Here is a 27,979-nt window from a genome sequence, read left to right as displayed (position 1 = left end):
CATAAAACACTGAATGGATAAACTCGTAAAATACAAGTAATTAACTGAGTCGACTCGTTTAACTCAATACAAACAAGGCAAAGGCAATTTTTGTGGAGAGGAAAACGTTGCATGTCATCTTCGTATCTTCATTTTCTCTCTCCTCCTGTAATTTAGCACAGTTCATGAGAATGTGAGTGAGCTCTGCAACAATGGCGGCGAAACTCCATACTTGTTTTTTGAGCCATGGTTTGATTGGATTGAACACTAAACACTCTAATTTGTATTCTGCTGATTTCTCTCGTCATCATCATCGATTGCTTCCTGCTTCTTGTAAGATTCGACAGCGTAATCTCAGGTGCAAATTTTCTTAAATTTTTTTGATTTTGATTTTTTTTTTTTTTTTTTAATTTTTTTGTAGAAGTTTGAGTGATTTTTGTTGGAATTTCTGAACTTATTGATCGATTGGAGTGTTTGATTGAAGGTTTTGTTTAATTTATTGACTTTGTGGATAAATAATTAGTCTGAAATTGATTTGATTAGAAATTGTGGGTTGAGTTTGTGTATTTTAGTGGCATTAGACATTGAACTTCCATGTCCTAGGAAATGGGGAGAATCTAGTAGTAGGTTTTCTTACTTTTCTGTACTATTGATATGGTGATCTTTCTAGGACATACCTAATCAATTGTATTTCTGTTTATGCAATGTTTACCATTGACATTTGCAAAATAGTTTGCTTCTCATATTTTGTAAGTTACTTTCGTTCTTTGGGGATGATTCCGGAACTCTTTCGTGTATCATCACCTAACAAAATAAGTTCGGATAAGTTCAAATAAGTTCTGATTAGCTCAGTTTAAGTTCAAAATGGATCAATTTTTGACAACGTCACACAAATAAGTTTTGATTAACTCACTTTAAGTTCAAATGAGACAAGTTTGGACAAAATAGGTTTAACCAAATACAGTCTTACCTGACGATACTACTCCCAAATTTGATCCGAGTTGATTCCTGCACATGAAGGATTATTAGCAGTGGCTAATATGACTCATATGTATTTGATCTGGGGCGATGAAAGACTGATACCATATCTATTAACCAATATGAAACTCATGGTAAGTCAAATGCACAATAAGTACAATTATTTAAACACAAATCATGATTTAGAACCATGTATAATAATTTGACCAGTCTGTTTAGTCAGATTATGCAATTTATTTATTTCTGATTTGATTTAAAACAATTGTATTTTTACATCTGGCAATTGCTAGGGATTTATTTACTTTTTTTTTAATTGTCAATTTTATCTGATTTTTAGAATTGAGAAACACATAATTAGGATATTAAGGAGAGAGAGAGAGAGAGAGAGAGAGAGAGAGATGCAAGGGTAGTAAGGTAGAAGGGATTCAATCCTAAGTCACGTGTACCACTAAATAAGCTAGTTAGCAACATGCATGTATTCTCTTTTTAAGTGCATCTTTTCAATTCTAAAGTGTATGTAGCAAAAAAGCAATCTATTGTTTGCCTTATCCATCCCATATGCAATACTCCCTCTGTCCCCAAATGATAGTCCCTTATGTGCAAATTTTAGTCCCAAAATGTTCACCCCATTTGCTTTTTCCAACAACCATTAATATTAATTTTTTTACCAAAATTCCCTCCAATTTGCAACGATATTTGTGCTAATTTAACTTTTCCATGTAACTTTTGTTTTCCCATGTACTTTTATTACTTTCTCTCTCTACTTTTTTGCATACCTAATGTCAATTTACTTTTTCAATGTATTTTTACTATTCTTATTTGTGGTTATTAATTCCCGTGAAAAATGCCTATAAGGGACTATCAAAAGGGGACGGAGGGAGTATGTTTTAAAATTTTAAGGAGTTTCACTCAAAATCTTCAAGAGTTAGCTCACAACGAATAATGGTTCACATAAATTTGAGCTATGATCATCATTTCTTTTAATGTACTATTTTCAAAGGATACAATTACTTGTTTATGTGTGGATCATGTTGCTTTTTAAACAAAGGTATTAAAATTACAAATTTATTAATATGACCGCCTTACCATCATAAACCCAAATTGTAGGTGGGTTGGGCCAAGGGGAGAGAGAACTGGGATAGGGTCACATGCTTGCAATGATTCACAAAAGTGGTCTTATGATGGTAAGACGGTCTTACTCAAATGTTTCTTTATTAAAATTCAGCAACTAATTCTTCTTTTTTTTGAGTCTAATTTTCCCTTGTTGCATGGATATTTATTTCACTTACATTACCAATTTATTTTTTTTGTGTATGTCAGTTCTCAACCTAAAAAACGACAAGTAAAGAAAACCTCTCCTAAGAAACTCCGTATAGATGCAAATCTGGAACCAGATGGCGAAGCAGATGTTGAATTTGGGAATGCTTTAATCAACGGTGTCTCAAGCTCTAAACAAGAGAGCATACATCAGGATGACTTAAACAATGAAGTCAACAAGGAGGTCAATGGGGATAATTTGGATAACTTTCCGATGTTAGATAACAAAACTCTGATGTTGCCATCACCACGTCACAACAGTGCTATTGTAACTCAACTAGACAGCACCAGGATGTCTCACACCGATGATATCAGTGTCAATCCTAATTCTTTGGTAAGCTTAATAGCTTGCTAAGAAATTATCATTTTAATAAATCTTTGCTGAACCTTTTTTGCTTCACATGTTGAAAATTGAGAGGTTTAATAAGTTTTTCATTGTTGAACTCCAGTGGGGTGTAAACGTAATTATATGAATACATGTTAGTAAACTCAGTGTCATTGGGTTTAGTAAGGGTTTGTTTGGACTTGACAACTGATAAGGAGAGGCAGTTTTGTTATAAGGGATTTATCATTTTATATTCCAGCAACCCCCCCCCCCCACCCCCCCTCCACACACACACACACACACCCTCCCCCTTTTTTTTTTCTCTCTATACAACCTCTCCATTATCCATGTCATTCATTTGGGATACTATATGCCAATCTGCCAGACTATCTACCTCAATAAATTATTTTGATAGATGTGATAGCCCTGTGCAATCTTAAAATGTCACTTATGCTCCTTCATAGGATATTCTTACAAATTAGGTTGGCATGCCTGTAACAATGTTTCAAAGAAAATATCTGATGCATCTTGCCTTGTATAATGATCAGATTTACTGGTTTTTGTAATACATTATGATTCTAGAATCATGCTCCAATCTCCATGCTCAGGGTTACATGCCTAGTTTACCATTTTGTACGCCCAATTTTGATAAGGCTCTAAATTACAGATGTTACTAGAAAGTTGCCTCTTCTAGGGATATAGACACTCATTAAGGAGATGGAGATTTGACATTAAATTAGTAGGTATATGTTGTAATCTATCTCTGTTCTTAGTTTTAGACTTTTCTCCATCTTCAAAATAGTTTGTCTCAATCAGAAGAGAAAAATGTTGGTGGACAAAGGTGCACAAGCATTGTGTCATGCGGTACTTTTGTTGCCAGTCCAACACGTCAGAAGAAATGTCAAGTCTCCCTGATGGCTTAGCTACTTGCTAGAGTGAGTAGTTTTTAGAAAAGCTCAAGCGTGGGAAGAGCAGTGAAATATAGAGAGTGGGATGCTGTACAGAGTGCTTGTATTACTTGTAAAATGCTTATAATGACTGTAAAATGTACAATTGTCAGGTGACAGCCGTGACACTCATATGTAAAATACCTTTAGACTTTTACACAAGTTCAAATAACAAGATATTTGCAAAAGTTATCTAGAAAGTTATACTAAGAAGGTTATCTCCTTGGTGTCTATAACTCTGTATAACTTTGTGATGCTGTGTGAAGCCTCTATGTTTTACGTATGCTGTGGGCCCATTTGGACAACCCAATTTATTTCTGTAGCCTATTATTCCTTCTGCAGTCCAGGTTTTCCCATTATTGTTTATAATCTAAAAGTTAACTGGAAATTAAGAAAAGTGGGAATATGCCTCTATATAGGGGAGTTGTAGGGGCTGTGTGAGAACAGCACATGTGCATGCTTATGAGCATCATGTCCACAAACCAATGATGCTTGGTGGGATAGGAGAGGAGTCTTGGCAAATTGGCAATAAATTGCATAGATACAATGCGACTCATATTGTAGTTGCATATATATTCCATTTAGGACACCATTTGTAGTGCTGTTTTACTGTCATGCAGGAGAGACCGAGAGATCTTGCATCCCTTTCTTCTTTGTCAAGTTGACCACGAATTGTAGATGATTGGAATTAAGATCATTCTCACTACCAGTTTACTTGATAGAGGAAAGGTTGTGTAGCAAACATATCGGGTAGTTGATTTTGTTTTATCCATATTTCAGTACTGTGGAATGTTTGCACTTGATATTTTTAGCCTTTTCTGCTAAGTGCAAATGTGTTATTTTCCCGTTGTTAAAGGGCCTTGGGGCTGTGCTCTCTTGTTCACAAACAATCTTTGGTTTAGTTAAGAGAAATTTTGCACTCTCAAGATATTCTAATAAATAATGAGTGCAATATTGATGAACATATGGTCAGAAGTGGTTTCAGTCTATGTTACTCGGACTCTTCATTTCACCTCACGTACCCGTGTTAGACCCTCGACACTCGGACATGGGTATGACACCCGGACACTATACTTTTAGTTCAAAATCACCGAATTTTTTTCACAAAATAGCCGAGTCGGACGGTAGACTTAGAGTGGATTTTGACAGAATATGGTAAAAAATGGGTTTGGAAAGAAACCAAATATTTAGCATTGTGACCCTTTTTGTTTACAAATATCAATAGGACTAGTTATGTTTGCAAATCTATTTCTGGACACATACCTTGCTGTTGTTTGGTAAAAAAGTTGCTTGTGATGCTCAGTTTTTAGTACTTTTGCTGTATATTTTTATCCCTTGATTAGAAATGTTCTGAATGTTACAATTATACTTAATTGTTCCTTCCTGCTTCATCTATGAATTATAAAATGTGATTATTCTTTTCTAATTTCAGTCCTTGAACTTAATTGGTGGTGAGCAGCTTTCATCTCTACAATTTGAGGATTTGATCAATATGATAAGGAGTGCTGAGAAAAGTAGTCTCTCTCTCTCTCTCTCTTTCTAATTATTTATTTAAATTTAAATTTAAAAATGGAAGTAGGCGAGCTCTGTTTGTGTATCTTTTTACAACACTCAAATCACGCTACATATGAATATACTCTCACTAATGCTGGTTTTTGGTCATATATTAGATGTCCTCCTCCTCAATCAAGCTAGGATTCGAGCACTTGAAGATTTGGAGAAGATTCTACAAGAGAAGGAGGCAATGCAAAGAGAAATTAATGCCTTGGAGTTGAAAGTAGCAGAAACTGATGCTAAAATCAAAGTTGCTGCCGAGGAGAAGATACAGGTTGAGCTTCTTCAAGATCAGTTGGAGAAGTTGAGGATGGAATCTTCGAAGAGTGATGCCAAAGAAGTACATGAAACTTCTGGCAATGAAGATCCTCAGTTATTAAACAGTGATTTATATAGTCTAAGCAAGGATCTTGATTCTCTTAAGGCTGAGAATGTTTCTTTGAAAGATAATATAATTTCCCTAAGAGCTGAACTTAGTAATGTCAGCATAACAGATGAACGAGTGACTTCTCTTGAAAAGGAGCGTTCATATTTGATTTCCACTGTGAAAGATTTGGAGTGTAAACTTGCAACATCTGAGGAGGATGTAACTAAACTTTCTACCCTGCAATATGAATATAATAATTTGAGTGAGAAAGTACAGAAATTGCAAGCATTGCTTGATAATGCAACCAAACAAGCTGAACATGCCATACTAGTACTGCAGCAAAATCAGGAGCTTCGTAACAAGGTGGAGAAGCTGGAAGAATCTCTTTCTGAGGCAAATAATTGTAGGATGTCAACTGAGAAGATGCAGCAATACAATGAATTAATGCAGCAAAAAGTAAAGCTGTTGGAGGAGCGCCTTGGAAGGTCAGATGAGGAGATAAACTCATATATTCACATGTATCAAGAATCAATGAAGGAATTTCAAGATACACTTAATCATTTGAAGCTAGAGAATGAGGAGAGAGTTATTGAGGGACCTGTCAATGATATGCCCTGGGAGTTTTGGAGTCAAATGCTTCTAATGATTGATGGATGGTTGCTCGAGAAAAAGTTGTCTTCAAATGATGCAGATATGTTGAGGGAAATGGTTTGGAAGAGAGATCATAGTGTTTGTGATGCATACTTGGAATGTAAGGAAATGACTGAACGTGAAATGTTGGCTAAATTTTTGAGTCTGACATCTGCTTCTACACGGTACGTTTCTCAGTGTATTGGCCAAGTTCTGTAAATCAATAATATCTCCTTTTCCATTTATTACTTATGCTCAGGAGCACCTTATATCCTCAGGTCTGCATTACATGTCATTCACATTGCAGCAGAGATGGCACCAGTTGCAAAGGTACATCCAAATGCCATAATTGGTAAAGCAAAGTGCTCTTATAACGTATATAACAGTGTGTATGTGCCCATGACCCACACATGTGTGACTATTAAGAGGTGTATGTAGAACCATCTGGCGCAAGTCCTTCAGAGGACCCTATCATTTATATAATTTGAAGAGTATAGTCCCTGTCTTTTTTTTTTTTTTTTAATTGCTACATTCAATTTTAACATGATAATCTAGGAAATGAAAGTGTTTGTCAAAAAGAAAAAGGAAATGAAAGTGAATTGGCAAGTGTGGGGTCAAATATACGAGAAAAAGTAGAAGGAAGAAAAAAACCATGAGAGGAGCAAATAAAGAAGACATAGGGAGTATTATACTTTGAAAATTGTGGTCATTTCTATATTCTAATTATAGGAACCCGAGAATAACAAGTGTTCCAGAAGTTTATTATGTTGCCACTCACTCCATAGACTACACATTTCACTTGACAACACATAAAAAAGTTGTATACTAATCTTTTGTCCAACTCTACATGTCAGTAGAAATTTAGACAGTACCTTGTGACGCAAGTAGTATGATTTAGTGTCTAAATGTATAATCTTTTTTGGTCACTTGATTTTTGTTACGACGATCATGCATGAAAATCTCTTTTAGGAAGCCACTTTTGAAATGACCATTCCCGAGGGATTAATGGGAAAGTGCTCTGTTAACAAAAGATTTTAAAGCAAGAATTATCAAATTAAATAAGTTTTGTAAGTAGTTTTTATTCTAGAAAAAGTGAAAATTTGATTTTATAAAATAAAAATATTGAATAATGCACATTTTGGAGTTATTTTTGAGACTCATGGAAGAGTCTCACCATTGGACTATTGAGTTTCTAAAAGAAAAAAATAAAAATGATTTTGAGCTTCATCTTCATCATTGGAGCTTAATAAGTGGACATGAAATGTTTTTGAGACCCAACTTGAGTCTCACGCTCTCACCACTTAACATGGTCTAAGGTATTCAGCTTTCATAATATATCCATCATTCCATCTAAAAGCTCACTTATTTGTATTTTTTTAATAATTTATTATTTTCATGACAATGTTGAATAAAAAGTATTTGGGTATTACAATTTGGAGATAATAAGGTTTTGAGTTGTTTGGCGATTTTTATATTTCAACTACGCTAATTTGAACACTGTTCTATTATTTTCCCAACTTATGATTTCCAACACCTGAATTGAAGACAAGCTGTTTGGAAACTTGAATTTCATCCAGATTGATTTCACATATAAAAGGCATATGGTTTCTTCTGTAGATTTTGCTTTGCTGACTGTTACACACGTGTTATAAAATTCTAATGACTTCTCCAGTGCTATTGTGTAATAGTCATCATATTGCTTTAAAATATCTCAATATTGATCGTACAAACATATTATGCTACAGGGAAAAAATGAACTATAATATTCTTAGTGGACTTAAATATGAAAAAAAAAGTATCTAAAAGGCATTTTTTTTTATTTCATTATTTTTTCTGTCACAAACTCATATGATCCATCACTTTTTAAGAAACTTCATCTAACTAATCTAAACATTACATTCATGTTTAGGTTTAATAGAATAAGGAAAATTATCAGAAAGATTACTACATATGATTAAAAGGGTGTTTGGGTCAATTAGAGAGGGTTATGGCGAGAAATTGAGAAACTATGATGATCGTTGTAATCTCTTTAGTCCATACCACATTCTTATTTCCCAATCGTACCCATTGGAAACAGAGGTATTGAAATTACAGACGCTTGCACTTTATTTCTTATCATTATCAAGATCCTAGGCAAATGAAGATCGAATGATCCTTAATTGATTGTGGACCTTGAGAGTCAAGTCATGGTTGAGGACATGGAAAGCTCTCAAGTTTCTGCAGATGGAGGAGAGTTCTATGAGGGTAATAAGGAGGCTGAAATAACTCAACCGTTTAGTACCTCGCATCCGATTTCAAGGGATTAGTGAGTGGATGGCTATTTTCTTGTGATTTCGGTATCTAAAGGGGACATTGTAAGGTTTTGTATTTGAATGGGGATTTTAGGGTAAATTTGAGGAATGGTGTAAGTTTGTGTTCTGGTTTTGGTGCTCAAGCCTCCATGTTTAATATTATATCTGCATACTGTTTAAAAATAATTTCATGAAATTGCAATGTTTTCTTTCCTATTCTTTGAAGGTTGGAGGTCTTGGAGATGTGGTGACTGGTCTTGGTAAAGCACTCCAGAAGAAAGGACATCTCGTGGAAATTATTCTTCCCAAATATGATTGTATGCAGTATGATCTCATTCATAACTTGCGGGTACACTAACCATTGTTGCATTATTGTCAAATATCACCATCCTTAAGCGTGTATCCTCATATATTATTGTTTATTCATTCAGGCATTGGATGTGGAAGTAGAGTCATATTTTGATGGACAGTTATACAAAAACAAGATTTGGATTGGCACAGTTGAAGGTGAAGTATCTTATGCACACTTGTAGCCCGTATACATTTCTTGTACTGGTAAATTCTAGGAATTTGCTTGTCATCCTGTCTATATCAAAAGGGATGAAAATTAAATTTGAAAGCTTATCTCGTAACCTTTTCTATTCTTTCCTTCAATTATGCAACATATTCACTTTGTGATAAAATCAGGGCAACTGCCCCTGTTTTTGTGATATGGATTCACCTGCAATTGCTCCTGATTTCTTGAAGTTATTTGCAGGTCTTCCTGTCTACTTCATTGAGCCATACCATCCAGATAAATTCTTCTGGAGGGGAGAATTTTATGGGGAGAACGATGACTTCAAGCGGTTCTCATTTTTCAGTCGTGCCGCACTTGAATTACTTCTTCAAGCTGGGAAGAAGCCAGACATAATACATTGCCATGATTGGCAGACAGCTTTTGTTGTACGTGCAAGACAACTTCAGGCTCCTCACTCTTGTGTACATGGTTTAAATTCTAATTGAATTACTGATGTTGTATAGGCACCATTGTACTGGGATCTCTATGCATCAAAGGGACTAAATTCAGCTAGGATTTGTTTCACATGCCACAACTTCGAGTATCAAGGCACTGCTCCAGCTCCAGAACTGGCTTCCTGTGGTCTTGATGTTTATCAGCTCAACAGGCCAGATAGGATGCAGGACAATTCTGCTCATGATAGGATTAATGCTGTCAAGGTAGAAGAATTTCTCATCTATAATCAGTCAGGATTTACCTACTTATGAATTTTTTGACGTAATATAATATTGCAGGGTGCAGTTGTGTTCTCCAACATTGTAACAACAGTGTCACCCACCTACGCGCAGGAGGTTCGGAGCCCTGAGGTATGAATGAGATGATCTAGGAAGATAAGACCAAATCACATCATATTTTCAGCTCCACTCATCGGGAATATCTTATTGTTTATCTGTTCCTTTGATCTACAACTAAGAAAGAGTGAAAGGAACCCTCTGTTAGATTCATGATTCACTAATTTTTTTAATCAATGATCAATTATGAATTACAAGTAATAAGTGCACAGCTGTAGTTTACATCTGGTTTGACGGATGAAGATCTTTTAATTTCCTTTGAATTGTGATCTCTTACAAGTTATATGAATTTACCTTACAAGCAAAAAAAAAAGGAAATATCAAAATTATATATATATATATATATATATTTTTTTTTTTTGGTGCAAAGGAAATGTCAAATGTTAGATGCAAGCACTTTATCATTTCTTCAATAGATTGGACCTGTGATGATCTGAGCTATCGATGACTGATGAAAACCAAGTAATGATGCTTGTGAACTTGGACTTCTGTATTCTCCTCTTTTAGAAAGTGATGGTATCTTGCTTTGTTCAAAATTCATTGTTCTACATGTCATACTGATTCTACCAATTGAACTGGAATTGGTCAGCTTTAATTTACAGTCAACACATGAAAGATAGAACTTCCAGATCTAGTATGTCCCATATAAAAAGAATATAAAATGTTAAGATTACTATGAATTCAATCTCCAGTCCAGTGTGTATTTATTTATTTATTTTCAATCCACAAGTCCTGGAGCACATATTCATATTGGATTGTTTAGTCCTAGATTGTGTTTCAGATTGTGAAGCTTCGTTCACGGCATTTTTAATTTTACAGGGTGGAAGAGGCCTTCACTCAACACTTAATTCTCACTCTAAAAAGTTCATAGGAATCCTTAATGGCATTGATACTGATACATGGAATCCTGCTACTGACTCACGGATTGAAGTGCAATACAATTCAAGTGATCTTCAAGGAAAAGCAGCGAATAAGCAAGCTCTAAGAAGGCGTCTTGGACTTCTTCTTTCAGATTCTACACGACCTTTGGTTGGTACTTTTACTGAAGTACTCTGTGGCCATTAGATGCTAACCTTTTATTTTTTATTTTATTATTTTAAATAATGTGCATCCACTATGCTTCAAGAATTTGGCATTTTGTTCCTTTTAATTTCCCCCATATATATAGTTCTCATGTGATTTATTTTTCAATATTGTGTTGTATGATGGTATTTTTACACTCTTATTGGGTGAAGCTGTCATGTTGAACTTTATAGTGTTTTATTGTGTTTGCTTTAATTTTGCAGTTTAAACTATAAATGTTATAACATTTAATTTGTTCATTGAATGAAGTACTGACCTTTATGACTTCTACCTTAATCATCATTATCATGCAGCACTTGATTGCACTACTAAGCTTGGAATTATGTAGTTCTTTCATGAAATTATTGATGTCAACTGGGGAGTATTAAAGGAGTACTGTAAACTTTTTCTTGGTTGATTTATATATTAAATTTCCTTATTATTGAAGTATTTCTTTCTTGAATTTCTGAAACTTTTAACCATAAAAAAAATTAAAAATTAATGTATATTCATGTTAGCCTTCTCATACAAATCTATTTATGAACATTGTGAATAGTGTCAAAATTTAATAGGGAACAAATACAAAATCCAAAGAAGTGGCTAATAGGTACAATAAAGTTTAAAATAGTTGTTTTCATTATGCTGACATAATTTATTGGCTGTAAAAATAGGGTGAACTAAGTGGTTTAAGAATAAATTCTTGAACAATTATGCTGACATAGTACTTTCCACCTCGATCATTGTCATTTTGTTGGAACAGTTCTTGATTGCAGCAATTTCTTCATTTTTGGTTGAGCAGGTTGGTTGCATTACGAGGTTGGTTCCGCAAAAGGGGGTACACCTGATAAGACATGCTATATATCGGACAATAGAGCTTGGAGGGCAATTTGTTCTTCTTGGCTCTAGTCCTGTGCATCATATTCAGGTAGGTTTCAGCGACAATGATTTGCTAATAGTTACATGTTCTTTACTCTTGTTTCTATGTGAAATGCTATTCTTGCTGATGCAACTGATTTTAAGGTTATCAAAGCACAATGGTCTATATGTGGCCAACTAGCCAATGAGTCATTAGCTGGCAAAGAAGCCTTATATTTCATGTCTTTTATCTCAGTCTGAATCTTAATGCCTGATTACTCCCAAGGGGTAGATTTTAATGTACATTAATATTAGGGTCTGTTCTGATTGACTGAACTGAGCTGAACTAAACATAACTGAACTGTACTGAATATTTTATGAGAGAAGGAAATTAAGAACTGAACTGAACTGAACTTATTAGAGCTGAACTGAACTGAAAATAATCTGAAGAGAACAGGCCCTTACTCTTATGCGGTTATGCCTTTAGCAGGCTGCTGCCATACACTTTTGATGCCTCAAAAAGACACTTGCATAGGGTGTGATGATGCTGGACATATGTATGCAGCCTTACTCTTGTCATTACGGAAAGGGTGTTACCCTTAAACCTTTGATCTTAAAATGTAATAATTGTCTGCTACTTCTGAATATATAAGTGACGTAGATGGTTGACTAGTGATTGGGAATTTGGGACTTTATGACCAAAGAACATTCATTTTTTCGGTTCCATTAGGGTTGGAGAGTAGGGTTTTGATAATATACACAATTTGTGAAAGCTATGGTCAAAACTGGAAGTAGACTATTGCAATAGACTCAAGGAATTAATCAAACAGTGCACACAAGAAAAAACAGAGGAAGCTTGAGGACTTTGATTGATTTTTGAAGGCAATGGCTACAAACTACTGCTCTTGCTACTACAAAAAAGGTGGAAGCTTGGAGGCTACACTACTACTACAACTACACTAAATTAACATCAAAACTCACATACATCTTTCATTCTTTCCTTCCCCTTAAATACTAGACATATTCCCCTCTCCCTCATGTAACCTAGCAATTAAAACAAGTTGTACTATTCTGCCAAAGTGGCTATACACAATCACATTCATTTACCACATTACTTAGTGGAATAATAATTAATTTTGTCCTCTTTTGCTGCCTTGAAATCTTTTCTGTCGCTTTCTGTTGCTTCACCAATTGCTGCTATTGCTGCCCTGTTCCTGTCTTCTTGTGTCTCCTTGAATAAACTTGAATTGGTGGAGTAGTGTTGGGTTGATCCATTGCATTACTCCCCCCCGGAACATCCACCTTGTCCTCAAGGTGGAAGGATGGAAACCGCAAGTTAATTGCCTCATAGTCCTCCCAGGTAGCTTCAAATTCGGGCAAGCCAAGCCACTTGAGTAACACTTCAACCTGTCTGCCCTGTTCCTCCCTGTTGCGCACAACCAACACTTTCTCGGGTTCTACCTCCAACTCTAAATTGGCAGTAAGCTGAGTAGGAAGGGTTGGGTTGACTGGTGTATCCCCCACGACTTTCTTCAACTGAGATACATGGAACACTGAATGAATCTTGCTGCCCTCAGGTACATTCAAATGGTAAGCGACCTTCCCCACACGTTGGACGACCTCAAAAGGCCCATAGTACCGTGCAGCAAGCTTCTCAAAAGGGCGGCTGGCTAGAGACTGCTGCCTATAGGGCTGTAACTTCAAATAAACCCAATCTCCCTCCTGAAATTCTAGTTCTCTCCGCTTGCTGTCAGAGCTCTCCTTCATTAATTGCTGTGCTCTATTAAGGTTCATCTTCAATTCATCCAAAATCAAATCTCTTTCCTTTAACCCCTCTTCCAAGCTTTTCACCATAGTTGCATCTTCCGTCACCTTTCATATTTTTGGTGGATCACGACCATATACCACCTTAAAAGGAGTCATCTTGGTTGAGATATGTGGTGAAGTGTTATATGCGTATTCGGCCCAAGGTAACCATTGAGCCCAAGTTTTCGGTTGATTGGCCACGAAGCAACGGAGGTAAGCTTCCAAACACTTGTTTACCACCTCGGTTTGTCCATCTGATTGCGGGTGATACGCGGTGCTTCTATTGAGATGCGTCCCTTGCAACCGGAATAGTTCCTTCCAAAAGAGACTCATGAAAACCTTGTCTCGATCGGAAACTATAGAAGATGGGAAACCATGTAAGCGGACTATTTCTTTCACAAATACATCAGCCACTTTAAGAGCATTAAAGGGATGCTTGAGGCCCACGAAGTGGCTGTACTTAGACAACCTATCCAATACCACTAAAATCACATTGACCCCTTTAGAGAGCGGTAAACCCTCTATGAAATCCATAGAGATGTCCTCCAACACCACCTCCGGCACGGGTAATGGTTGAAGCAAACCGGCAGGGGCTTGGGGAGAAGTCTTACTCCGTTGACAAATTTCACACAACCGCACATAATCTCCTACTCCCTTCCTCATATTCGGCCAAAACCAGTCTGTGGCCACCCTAAGATAGGTCTTAACCTCTCCGTCGTGCCCTCCCATGGGAGAATCATGATACTCTTTCAAGAGCTTGGGAATGAATTTCGAATTTTTTGGTATTACCATGCGCCCCTTATATAATACCCTGCTGCCACACAGAGTAAATCCCGTGCCTTCACTGGGATTTGCTGCCAACTTGCCTCTCAGCTCACTAAGCCAAGGGTCACTCGATATTTCAGCCTCTAACTCGGTCCAATCCACCCCTTGAGTGGAAATCAGAGCAGCTAACTGACCTTGCACCCCACCTTTCCTTGACAAAGCATCGACCACCCTATTTGACGGCCCGGGTTTGTATTGAATGTCGAAGTCCATACCCATCAACTTCCGCATCCACTTTTGATATTCACCCCCGACTTCCCTTTGTTGAGTTAGGAACTTTAAACTTTGTTGATCGGTGCGAATGATGAACCTCCTCCCCAAAAGATAGTGCCTCCATTTCATGACCGCCAAACTAATTGCCATTAGTTCCTTTTCATATATTGACTTTGCTTGATTCCTTACTCCAAGCAACTTACTAAAGTATGCAATTGGCCTCCCTAGTTGCATCATCACAGCACCTACTCCATACCCCGATGCATCGGTCTCTATGATGAACTCGAGTTGAAAATTAGGCATGGCCAACACCGGGCTTGAGGTCATGGCGGATTTTAATGCTGCAAAAGCTTGTGATGCTTCTTGATTCCATCCAAAATTATCCTTCTTCAATTGAGTGGTTAGGGGTCCGGCGATTTGTGCATAATTAGCCACAAACTTCCGATAGTAACCGGTGAGGCCTAGGAACCCTCTTAATTCCTTCAAGTTCCTAGGCTCCTCCCACTCTACAATGGCTTTCACCTTATCTATATCCATTGCCACTCCCTCCACCGAGATTACATGGCCCAAATAAGCCACTTCCCTCTTACCAAACTCACACTTCTTCAAGTTAGCATACAAGCTATGCTTAGACAACGTCTCGAAGACTACCTTCACGTGTTCCTTATGCTCCTCTTCCCCTTTGCTATACACCAAAATGTCATCAAAGAACACCAATACGAATTTCCTCAAGAAGGGTTTAAATACCTCGTTCATCAAGGATTGGAATGTGGCGGGAGCGTTAGTCAACCCAAAAGGCATCACTAAAAACTCGTAGTGACCCTCGTGGGTTCGGAATGCGGTTTTATGGATGTCCTCTGCCCTCACTCTAATTTGATGGTACCCCGATTTCAAGTCTAGCTTCGAAAACCACCTAGCTCCATTCAATTCATCTGGTAATTCGTCAATTACCGGAATAGGAAATTTATCTGACACCGTTTCCTTATTCAAGGCACGGTAATCGACGCAAAAACGCCACGAACCATCCTTTTTCTTGACAAGAATTACCGGGCTAGAGAAAGGACTCGTGGAGGGTTGTATTATGCCGGCTTGTAGCATCTCTTGAATCAACTTTTCAATCTCATCCTTTTGTATTTGAGGATATCGATACGGTCTTACACTAACCGGATCGCTCCCCCCTTTCAAGACAATGGAATGCTCATGATTCCGATGAGGTGGAAGCCCACTTGGCATGTTAAAAACATGTTGAAATTGTTGCGGAAAGTCAGACAGGAATGATGGTGGCTGTTGTGGTGACTCTTCTGCCACCTCCTCTCCCTTATCTCTCCTCTCAATTCTGCTCAATTCTACCCAAAGGCCCTGCTTCTCCTTACATAAAGTTTTGATCATAGCTTTTAAGGAGACCTGGGTCTTCTCGAGGGAGGGATCACCCTTGAGGGTCACTAACTGCCCATTCTTCCAGAATTTCATTATGTGAGTTCTCCAATTTGTCGTAACTGAGCCTAATTTTTCCAACCACTGTATACCAAGTATAAGATCGGCGTTGCCAAATCAAGTGGTAAGAAATCCTCCACCACTAACACCCCATTGTTCAATTTTACCTCCACACTTTGGCAAACGCCCTGCCCTTTCACCACCTCTCCGTTTCCAATAGTTACACAGAAAACACATCCCTTCGTTATCGGAACCGCCGCTTCTGCCACCAGTTGGAGCGATATGAAATTGTGAGTCGCTCCGGGATCTATCATCACCACTACCTCTCTTCCTCCTATTTCTCCTTTCAATTTCATGGTTTTTGGATTAGAAATTCCAATCACCGCGCACAGCGAAGCTCCCATCTCCTCAGCCGCCGCCGCGTCTTCCTCCTCCTCCTCAAGTGACGCATCCTCTTCCCCCGCCACTAGAAGAACACTCATCTCCTTCCTTTTTACACCTATGACCCACTCCCCATTTCCCATCACATCTAAAGCACAAATTTTTAGCTCTCCAGTCCTGCATTTCAGCCTCCGTAAGGCGGCGCGTGTAACCGGAGCTTCGATTCTAGGAGTTTCCCGTTGGAGTTGTCGACATATTCACAGAAGCTTGTGATTCCAAATTCTTAGACCACGATTTAGGTGAATATGAGTGGTTTGGGACCCCGTAAGTCTAGATCAACCCTGATCCACTAGATTTAGGTGGGTTAGAGGCCTGAGGAAAGCTTTGGGCCGGCCCAAACCTAAACCCAGCAACCGGAGCCTTCTTAACTTGTTGGACCCGATTTTTCTCTTCTATCCGACCCGCTAATTCCATAGCCCCCTCCAAATTGAATGGATTCAACATTCGGAGCTCCGACTTCACATCTTCTTTCAACCCGTTTATAAATTGGGCTAACATTATATTTTCGGGAATCCCTTCCAACGGTGCTGCAAGTTCAATGTATCTCCTTCGATACTCCACCACAGATCCCACCTGTTGCACCGCCAACCACTGTTCATATAACGACCCGGAGTGAGAGGGTCGGAACTCGCACAACAGCCTTTGTTTGAGGTCCAACCATCCGGCACTAGCCGCCGCTTCTTCTCCCATTGATACCATTTAAGGGCATCACCATCCATCGCCACCATCGCGGCTTCTAGCTTCTCTCTCTCTTGTTACTGGTAGAATTCAAAGAACATTTCGGCCCTTAACAACCGGTTATCGGGATCTGTACCCTCGAAAATCAGCATGTCAAGCTTACGGTGCTTTCAATGGCCTCTGCTATCGCCGCCGCCATCTCCGCCACCGCCGCCCGGCCAGTGACGGAACTCGAATTGTTCCTCTTCGCCATGTCCGCCTCCTCTCCAGCCTCTCCTTATCGGAGAGCGCACCTTATTCTCTCCAAGGCCATGGTTGTGGCTGCCCTCGCCCTCCAAGTTGATGGGCTGGTTAACCAGTGGCGGTGGTAGAGGAGGTCGGGTTCCTTGAACACCACCACCGGCGGTCCTCTTCAACTCCTCCCGAAATTTCAGGTTGTTCTCCTTTTCAATCGCGGCCAGGCGGTCATGCTCAATCCTGAAACAATCGAGTCTCTCCTCCAAACGGTTAGTGGTTCTGGCTAAAGCCTCTTCCGTTCTCTTTCTCTCGGCCTCCAATACTCCGGCCACCGCCGCCTGCACCGCCTTCTCTATGGTGGCCTCTTGAGTACTGAACTTCTCAGCTATCGTTTTGAGGTGAGTCTCTAGTTCATCAAACTTCTGTTCAATGGATTGCAATCGGCCTTCTACCTCCCCGATTTTCTCATCAACTGTGTCGGCGCGTTGGGACAGTGTTGGGGTGCACACAAGAAAAAACAGAGGAAGCTTGAGGACTTTGATTGATTTTTGAAGGCAACGGCTACAAACTACTGCTCTTGCTACTACAAAAAAGGTGGAAGCTTGGAGGCTACACTACTACTACAACTACACTAAATTAACATCAAAACTCACATACATCTTTCATTCTTTCCTTCCCCTTAAATACTAGACATTCCCCTCTCCCTCATGTAACCTAGCAATTAAAACAAGTTGTACTATTCTGCCAAAGTGGCTATACACAATCACATTCATTTACCACATTACTTAGTGGAATAATAATTAATGTTGTCCTCTTTTGCTGCCTTGAAATCTTTTCTGTCGCTTTCTGTTGCTTCACCAATTGCTGCTATTGCTGCCCTGTTCCTGTCTTCTTGCGTCTCCTTGAATAAACTTGAATTGGTGGAGTAGTGTTGGGTTGATCCATTGCAACTATAGTTAAAAGGGAATAAATAGAATCTTGGAGTTATGAAAAGCATAAATAGGAACAAAAACTTGTGTAGATCGGGTGTTATGTAATATTAGTGTATATCGAACAGTTTTAGGGTAACTTTAAACCAATTTTGGGGGAACTTTTAACCTGCTTTGGGGAAAATTTAATCATGAGATGATTTTAATGTAAATAGACCTTGGGATAAGATTTATAAGGATATTACCTTCATACACTGGTATTTGATAGTTACTCCTTTAAAGAGAGCAAAATTTTTTCAATAAATAATACGTAGCTTTTACATATATCGGGGTTACTTTACAACCGATGTACAATATTGATTGTACACCCGATTTATTTCAAAGATTGTCGAGTAGGAAAGACTGTATAAGATACTGCCAATTGCTTGAAATCATGATTTCAGAACAATATTGCATGCAAGTATATATATACTCGCCCAACTGCAGTTGTTAATTATTTCATGCAATAACCTACTTATTAATGCTCAATTATGTTGCCTTAATAAATGTACCCTTAGATCATGCTTGGATTGGGGGTGATTCATTGAAAAGGTAATTAATCAACCTAAAAAAATGAATGTGAGTAGAGATGATGGTAATTGTAAGGGGGATGAAGTAGTGGTTTGATGAGGTGGGAAGGTGGGACTATTATCCTTATTTTGTAACCCAAGGGGGTGGGGGTGTTGGGTATGATAATGAGAATGATAATCCCCCCCCCCCCCCCAAAAAATCGCTTCTTCCTTAAACTGGCACAACTTTATCTCGTGTACCACCACCTCATCCCATTCATCACCACCTCTACTTGCCTTTACTTTCCCTAGGTTGACTTTTATCACCCCTTAATGCATTGACTTACCCCTAATTTAATCATGTCCTATATGTGCCTCAGTCAGAAAAACTTTCAGAGTGGTCTTTTCATGGATAGCCTACAGAAATTTCTGGAGCCACATTAGGAATTTCTAAACTATTCAACAAATTATTATTATTATTATTATTATTTTTTGGTACAAAAGCTCCATCCTTGAAACTTACACTTCCTTGATGCGAATTTCTTTTGAATATTGTACATATAACAGGCCATTTAGAAGAGTCATAGCTGGCTAATTTGTGAGATATAATAAGAAGTTTCTTTATATGGTGGGTGTTGTGTAAGTTGATTAATTGATATTGCATTTTGATAAAGAATGAAGAGAGGATCAGACCAAAATTTCAGTCGACACTTTCAGCAGAACCAAGGGAGGAACTGATTACTAATTCATTTGAAGTAATTTCTGAGGATCTCATCTAGAGAGCTAGTAACATAGTTCGTAGGCCCCACTACTTCCACTTTGATGTTTACTTTAGTATCTTTTCTGTGGGGACCTGCATTGATCAAGAATGGAGGCTCCCAGTTGCTTTATGGAATAATTTATCTTTACATTCAATGAGCTGCAGCATCACTTTGTTTAGCCAGCGAATACTTTTGGCAGAGCAGTGGGATTTAATGATAAATACTTTTCCTTGAATGACAACTTCAAGACTATTTAGAGGATCTACTATAGTAACATTGCTTGACTGTTTGCAGACCTTCATGTTTCCACCTTGAAGTGTATTTTCTTGTTGTCGCATTGAGTTCCAGGAATGCGAAGCACCCAGTTATTGACAGATTTAAATCTTGCATATATTTTTGAGCTGTAGCATCACACTGTCTTTCTGATATCACCCAGATATTTGGCTTTCTGTGCATATCACATTAGCACTAATATAAAATATTTAATTGCCTTCTATGCAGAGAGAATTTGAGGGCATTGCGAGCCAGTTTCAGAATGATGATAATGTGCGGCTGATACTGAAATATGATGAATTACTTTCTCGTTCAATATATGCTGCATCAGATATATTCATCATCCCATCTATCTTTGAGCCATGTGGGCTGACACAGGTAAGCTTTAACTTTGGTGTTGCATCCAATTCAGTAACTGCTATCCAGAGTTTCCTTCTGTATTTGTCTATTATCTCCCCGCTAAATTCTAAAATATGCGGTTCACTAGGGAGAGTACATAGGGAAAAATGAGTAACTCATGTTAGAGGTATGAATCGTATGGTATTGACCAAAATTGCCTAGTTTTGGAATTAATTTTATGTACTAAATCACTAGACAAAATTGATATATGTGCTTTACTGTTTTAGCGATATGAGAGCATTTGGGTCTTGGATAGGGAATTTTCACAAAATAATATCTAGAATGTTTATTTCCTAAGCTCTCAAAATTCAAATTTTATTGCTACATCTTTTTTTACAATGTGACAAGAATACAAGAATTAAGTGCTAATAGTTTTTTTTTTTTTTTTTACTTGAATACATTTATGCTTTGAATACTTTTCTCTCTTTACAACTAAATGCTTGCAATGTTTTCAATATAGTCCCAAATTTGGGGGTTTGTTCCAAAAATAATATTAAGTACCCAATTGAAGGTTTTTGATTTTCCCTCCGTTTCATAATTGGGGATTGGTTTTCTTTTTTTTTTTTTTTTTGGGTACTATATATAATTCTAGTAAATTTATACTCCCTCAAATCCATAATATAGTGTCTGTATTCCATTTGGGGTGGTTCCAATATATTGTGCTTGTTTTTAATCTTGTTATTTTTAAAAAAAAATTTAACATTTGCTACCAGCGAAAGAACCTTGTGTCATATTTGCTATCGGTTTAATATTTTATTTTATTTTGCTACCTCCAAAAGTTATAACAGATTGTTTTTGCTACCACTTAACAAAATCCGTTAGGAATCCGTTGGGAATCCGTTAGGATTCCGTTAAGTAGGGCCATTTTTCATTAAATAATGATTTAATTTATTAAAAAAAAAAAAACTTTTATGATTTTTTGGGTCATTTGTTTAATTGTTTATCTTTTCCATATTAAATACCCATATATTTAAAGCTTCATAGAATATTATTATTTACTTTTATAAAATTTACACTCTCTCACCCTTAATTTTAGAAAAAAAGATAGAAATGATTATTATATTTTGGGATGGAGGTAGTGTAACACCCCAATAACTCTCTCTTTAAACCTGTAAAAACTTTAATAAAATCCAAGAGAATTACTGACGTGCTACTGCCACGTATTCAAACGTTAAGACTCATTCAGAAATTAGCAGCGGAAAAACTAATTCAGTTATAAATAAGTTTTGAAACCAATAAACAAAACCAAATTAAGTCTTACAACTTGGAACCATTAAGGCCCTTATTCAAAACCCAGTAAAAGTGGTAAATAAAACAACCATAGTTTAAATAAGTTCAAAAGTAAGAAATTACATAAACTGTGAATGGTAACCAACACTCCACTCAAAATCTCACCACCTTGATGCAAGTTCTGAATATATGAATATATAAAAACCTGTGGTTAATCTGCTCTCCAATATTACAAGTGTAAAAATTGGATCATTACAGGGTCATTGAAAGGCGAAGGATATGACCAAAGAAAGACACACAAAAGCACGCAATCAGCGTTGCTGAGTACATACAAGCTACGAAATATAATAAGAAATCCCTAGCATGCTACTTATATTCAACCATCACAAACAATTAAATTATAGACTCAACCACACGACTCAACTGTCAACTTTACTAAAACTTCACTAGTTAATAATAATTAAATCATTTCATTTTATTCATCGGATTAAGCAATAGACAAGGTTGTCTATCCCATGCTCCATTTAAAATATCAATAAAAGAAAAACCCCATGCCTCCTTTTGGAAACATCAATAAACATCTAATGACCACGGGCGCGACTCCGTGACCATAGCTAGTATAAGACTCATCTAACTCCTTATATTTTTTAAAAAGTATTTGAAACAAGAGACTCGTAGATCAGACGGCCTCTAGAACAGTGCACGGCTAATACCCCGTGTACCTAACTCCTAATTGTCATTACTCAGAGGGTTTTATTGCTCATCCATCTTGCTCTTTACGTGATTTACAAGTTTAGACTTGGTGATGACTCGTACGCAAACAATACAATCAATCCAATATCAATTCAATCAAGTAAACCAAGTTTCCAATTCAATTCTTGATTTATTAGTGACAAGCAATATTTATTATTGATTCCTTTAACTATCTCGGTGTATAAACACCTTATAAAGCACCCCAAAACCATAACCTCGTCTTATAAGACTTAAATTCTTCCTTTACTCATTCTATCTCAATAATCATGAACGAGTAATAAAATAATTCATTCCACATATTCTCGTACCTTTGCCGCTAAACTCATCTTGCAAATTAACGCATAAATAATACTTACAAGATAAATTAATACACAATCCTCATACTTGAATCAAAACCAACCATCACACCAAGCATTAATCACAATTACTACCATACAATTTCAACCAATCCACAAGTTCCTAACATGATTCTAAGTTTTCCAAGTCCTTAAACATGCACCTAAAGTCAAGGTTTTCGTATCCATGTACGTACCTTGAGTAAACGAATTGGTATGCCACTTTACTAGTTAGAAATCACCTTCTATAAAGTCCTCTCCTAAACCAAACAATAAGATCTCAATCAATACTCAAGCAATCAAATTTACAACAATATAACTTGATTTAAAACTCATTAAAACTTCCTTAAAAACATGTTTTATGCTCAATTGATCAACAGAAATACAATAGGAACAAAAGCCCCAATTTAATTGCTCATTAAAACCCTAAAATCCCAATTTAAATAAATTGAAACCCTAGGTTTATAATTCATAAAATCTGAAAATAAAAATAGCAATTATAATCTGAAATTATAGGTTTATAACATCAAAATATAGTTTTTCATACTACTTAAACCAATTTCAAATAATAAAAATAAAACCCAAAATTAATTAGATAAACATTAAGAAAAGAACAAGAAACAAAGGAAGAAGAAGGGAAGGAAGGCCAGCCACGTGGTGGTGGTCGGCTGACCGGAGATCTCCGGCGACAGGTGGTGCACCGAACTTCTGTGCGGCAGTGATGGGCAGCACTGAGTTTTCAACTCACGTAAAGAAGAAAAAAAAAGGAAGAAAAAGAAAAGAAAGAAAAAGGAAAAAGAGAAGAAAAATAAAGGAAAAATAAAGAAATAAAATAAAGAGAAGAGAATTTACTAACCTTTTTGTGTGGGGAAAATTTTGGGGATATATGGGGTATTTATAGAAGAGAGAGTTGTAGGATAAGTTAGAAGATTGGGCCTCATGAAATTAATGGGCCAATTAAGTGAATAACAATGGACTAAGTTTTGTTTGTTTGGACATAAATTGTAGAATGAAATGCATAAAATAATTTGTACCAAAATAATTTTCGACCCAAATTAATAATTTGAAACTTTTGAAATTAAATTTCGGAAAAATACAAATAAATATAATAAATAAAATAAAATAAAATTTATAAAATATTTAAAAATACGGGGGATTCTAGGTAGTATATCCGTATATGATACAAAAGATACTTATTAAATACGGAGTATCAATTTTCAAAAACCAGTCTTCAAAAAACACAAAAAAAAAAAAAAAAAAAAAAAAAAAAAAAAAATTCAAAAACCAAAAACAAAAAATGATACTGAATAAGTCATTTGTTTTCCGATACTTCCTCTGTGTTTACATAAGTTTTACACTTACCAAATGTGACCTTGTTTTAATAAGTGTTACACTTACCAAATGCGGTCGTGTTTTAGTAAGTGTCACACTCAAACCTACATTTTAATATTACAAGCTAAGAGACGCACACAATGCGTGCGTGTGCAATATAAGTAAGGATGATTTACAAAAATATAGTTTTTTCAAAACTTATTTATGATTTTGCGTTGGAATATTACTTATTTACGGAAATACAGTCCACGTAGGCTCGGGAATACATTTGGGGTAATCTTTTCTTAGGAGACAAACCGCTACCTTAAGTAGCGGTTTTAGACTAAAACCGCTACTTAAGGTAGCGGTTTGTCTTTAGTACTACAAGTAAAGTTATGGAGTAGAAAATTATTAAGGGGTAAAACAAGTAGCGGTTTTAGTACATGAAAGGTAGCGGTTTTACTCTTGAAAAATAAAAAAAAAAAAAAAACTCATCCAAGCCTATGTAGACATTAGTTCCGTAATCAAGTTTAATTCCGACGTAAAAGTGTAAATAAGTTTTCAAGTAACCATATTTTTGTAAATTATCTTATACGTAATCTATCAAACTCGATTCTTTGGGTTATTTTTTTTCACAATATTATCTCTTTAATTATTCTAATAAACAAAATATTAGTATGTTTAAAAATTGTTGATAAAAAATTTTAAAAAATATATATGTTGATGTCATGTAGGCTAAATAATAAAATTGACTTTCCTTAAAAAAATTAAAAAAGAAAAGAAGGAAGTTTTTTTTTTTTTTTTTTTTTTTTTAAAAAAAACTAACGGGTAGGTTTTTTTTAGATGGTAGTTGCTTTTTTTTTTTTTAAAAAGGATGGTAAATTTTTTTTAAAAAATAAGAGCGGTATTTTGGGAAAATAAAATTTCTCACCCAAAACCCCCTTTCACTTTATATGTTACTATAGATATCTCTCTTTTCATGGTCTTCACCCAAAACCATTACTACTTTTTTTTTATTATTTCTTTCCCCTCACATTCATTATTTTTTAATAAACTATTAATCCCAGTTATCCCACTATCTTTTTATTTTTATTTTTTAATACTTCAACCTACCCTACTTACCTCTTATTTTATTTAAGCTAATTAAATTGCCTAAAATTATGTGACAGTCAAAGTGTAACACTTATTAAATACGGAGGGAGTATAGTAGATTCATAGTATAGGCCTCACTACCTGCTTGCCTGTTCATTTATGCAATTTGGATTTATCATCAATGGTAGGATTTCAAAACTGATTGTAAATACTTATATTGTAGATGATAGCAATGAGATATGGTGCGATACCTATTGCCAGAAAGACTGGTGGCTTAAATGACAGGTACATATTCTTGTTTACATTGGAATTGATGAGTTGGTCACTTGGTTGTATGATGAAAAAAAAAATCTGAAATTTTGGATAGTTGTCTGTGAATCTCGCCAATGGCTTTAACTCTTTAGCCCATCAGCCAAGAAGAATTATTTTTAAAACAATGTAAGATTATCAAAAGTACTATGATTTGAGTATTTTTTTATCTTTATTATATATGAGGGGAGAGGTGATAAGTCTGCCTAAAAAAACCTAATTCTCCCTTATTGTTATTTAAACAACACTATTAAATCATGTTAACTGTTTTTCCCATAATAACTAAGGTGTCTCTTGCATTTGTAACAAATTCTAAGTAAACAAAAATATTTGACACATTTTAAAGCAAGAAAACAATAATTGAGCAGCACTAAATTATCTGTTCTATGTTTATATGACTTGAAATAAACAAATGTTATGTAAAGAAATCAAAAAGTTAATTTTTACTCCCTCCGGTTCATAATTAGAAGCTTATTTCTAACATTTATTATTCACATAATAAAGAGAAATAGGCTTTTAATTATGAAACGGAGAGAGTAGCAAAATTTGTGACAAATTTAAATTTTAATGGCTTGGTATTTTTTATATGACTTGTTATTAATTTTATTCTACTTACCATGTTACACACTTACACATTTACTTTACAGTAATGAATATCATCAGTGAAATATACAGTATTTTGTTTATATACTCTTATCTCTTATCAGTAGGTTCTTCCTCAGTAACGCTACCCTGTTTAAGTCTTGCTATTTTGTTAATCTGCAGTGTTTTCGATGTTGATGATGAAACAATACCACCTGTGTTCCGGAATGGATTTACGTTCTTGCCACCTGATGAACAGGTAAGCAGAACGCAACATTAGTTTTATCTTCTCATGGACGCTGGTCTCTTCTAATTTTTTGGATGACAGTTAATCAATAGTATTTATATGGAACCCTGAAGGGTTTGTTAGGTTTGAAGACATGAGATGCTCTTTTGCGTTTTTGCAGGGTTTTAACGGGGCTTTGGACCGTGCCATACAATACTACAAAAATGATAGAGAGAGTTGGGAACACCTTGTCCAGAAAGTTATGAATATGGATTTTAGCTGGGAATCTTCAGCTGAGCAGTATGAGGAGCTCTACGTGAAGTCAGTGACTAGAGCACGGGCTGCAAAACGTGCTTAATATCTGGATACAGTTATAGAACAGGAGCACGGGAGCAATATTACCCTGCAAGTCTGCAATGATAAATATGGCACTTGCGACTATACAAGGTTCAGATATGCTGACTTCTTGTGTGAGGTCTCATCATTTTCGGTCATATTTGAGAGTGGTCTATTACTTAACAATTCACCAAAACTTGGAGAACTACTTAGCTGAAGAGAGCTCCATATCATTATTTTAAGAAGCTTTTCTTTTTGATGCACAGTACTTTTTGCCTAACAGAGGAGGAATGTTTGGTATTGTATCTGTACAGAATTTTATCACCTACATGTGTAGATTGAAAGTTCTGCCTTCTCTTGAGGGGGGAAGAAGTCGAGTTTACCACACTGTATATAATAAACAGATGTAAGAAGAAAGAACAGAAGTTTTATACTCGATATATTTAATGTTGAGATTTGATGTTCACCCATGATTGCTGTTTAGACTTGATTTGATCACCTATGAAAAGTAAAACAATCTAATTAAATTATGTTGTTTTAGTTGATGCAGAGGTATCGTCAGCTATAATTCTTTTTCTTTACATATCACAAGGTTTTATGGTTCGATTTCCACAGGATCAGGCAGATTGATCCTTTCATTTTGATTGTGTGACGTTAGCTGAGTAACCAAAACAAAGGATTAGAGAAACAGTTAAGGAAGCAGTAGAGGTTGCCGCTACGAGCCTCCTACACTTGTGCTTAATCAACCTTGGGAACTGCTCCATATACACCACTGGAAACATTTTACGAGCAGTTTATACTCCTCGATGGTCCATTTAAGAAGATAGTCTTTTCATCTCAGATAATACGATGCAGAGGAAATGCTACTCGAGTAATACTCATCACCAAAGCCCTATACCTTTTAAGCAAGCCCGCCTGTATAGCCGAGTTCGTTAGACCAAAAGCTCAGCCTCCATATAACCCCATCTGAATTTCACCAACATAATTGCGCAGTTATCAACATCTTTCTGAACGCAGGAAACCTACATGTTACTTCGATTTCATCCTTTTTATCAAAACCAAACACCCCAGATACATCCTGTACATAAGTTTTTTAGCTGATTTTGTATTTCTTTGGGCTGAACTACACAAGCTTTTCCAGGGCCAGAGTTCTCGTCTCATGGTCACATTTCTATCTGTAACGTTCGTGAGTGGCATTAGCAATGACATTTCTTAGCAATTCAGCAAATATAATCCTGGGAGCACTACTCAGCCGAGTAGTGCTCCATTTATGTCCTTACTCTTTTTTAAATAGCATGTCTTCTTCTTATTTGATGTCTGCTATTAGCTGATAAATAGCTTATATGTCTAATAGAAGAAGAATGCCTGCATTACGGTCAATACATATTTATATATCAACTATAATTGCACATTTGTACCTAAATAATAAGACTGCTAGTTTATTAGTAACTAATAAGGTTGATTTAAGAAGAAAGAGTAATTAACGACGTAGATGCATTTAGAAATTCTTATCATGATTTATGTTGTTGTGACTTGTGGTACATATACAATTTATTTATTTATTCATATTTGATTTTGTAGATTATAATCATAAATATTATAATTGACT

At 36.3% G+C, this 27,979-nt stretch overlaps 1 protein-coding gene across 2 annotated transcripts; it reads left to right on the top strand.

Moving 5' to 3' along the window:
* The first annotated feature begins 7 nt into the window (after nt 1-7).
* Nucleotides 8-26,836, top strand: LOC145580229 (putative starch synthase 4, chloroplastic/amyloplastic). 2 transcript variants are annotated; one of them, XM_081637648.1, is made up of 16 exons: nt 8-337; nt 2,278-2,608; nt 4,979-5,060; nt 5,217-6,282; nt 6,376-6,427; nt 8,615-8,737; nt 8,820-8,895; nt 9,146-9,330; nt 9,409-9,603; nt 9,679-9,750; nt 10,555-10,764; nt 11,597-11,722; nt 20,026-20,175; nt 25,141-25,202; nt 25,992-26,067; nt 26,216-26,836. In XM_081637648.1, exons 1-16 carry the CDS (start codon nt 192-194, stop codon nt 26,390-26,392), a joined length of 3,129 nt encoding a protein of 1,042 aa, XP_081493774.1. In that variant the 5' UTR covers nt 8-191; the 3' UTR covers nt 26,393-26,836. The 2 variants fall into 2 exon arrangements, with proteins under 2 accessions (XP_081493774.1, XP_081493775.1); XM_081637649.1 differs by lacking the exon at nt 8-337 and adding an exon at nt 2,074-2,141.
* The last annotated feature ends 1,143 nt before the right edge of the window (nt 26,837-27,979 follow it).

The sequence above is a fragment of the Chenopodium album genome, chromosome 14 (genome assembly GCF_948465745.1).
Source record: "Chenopodium album chromosome 14, dcCheAlbu1.1, whole genome shotgun sequence".
Lineage (NCBI taxonomy): Eukaryota > Viridiplantae > Streptophyta > Magnoliopsida > Caryophyllales > Amaranthaceae > Chenopodium > Chenopodium album.
This window is presented reverse-complemented; position numbering and strand designations above follow the sequence as displayed.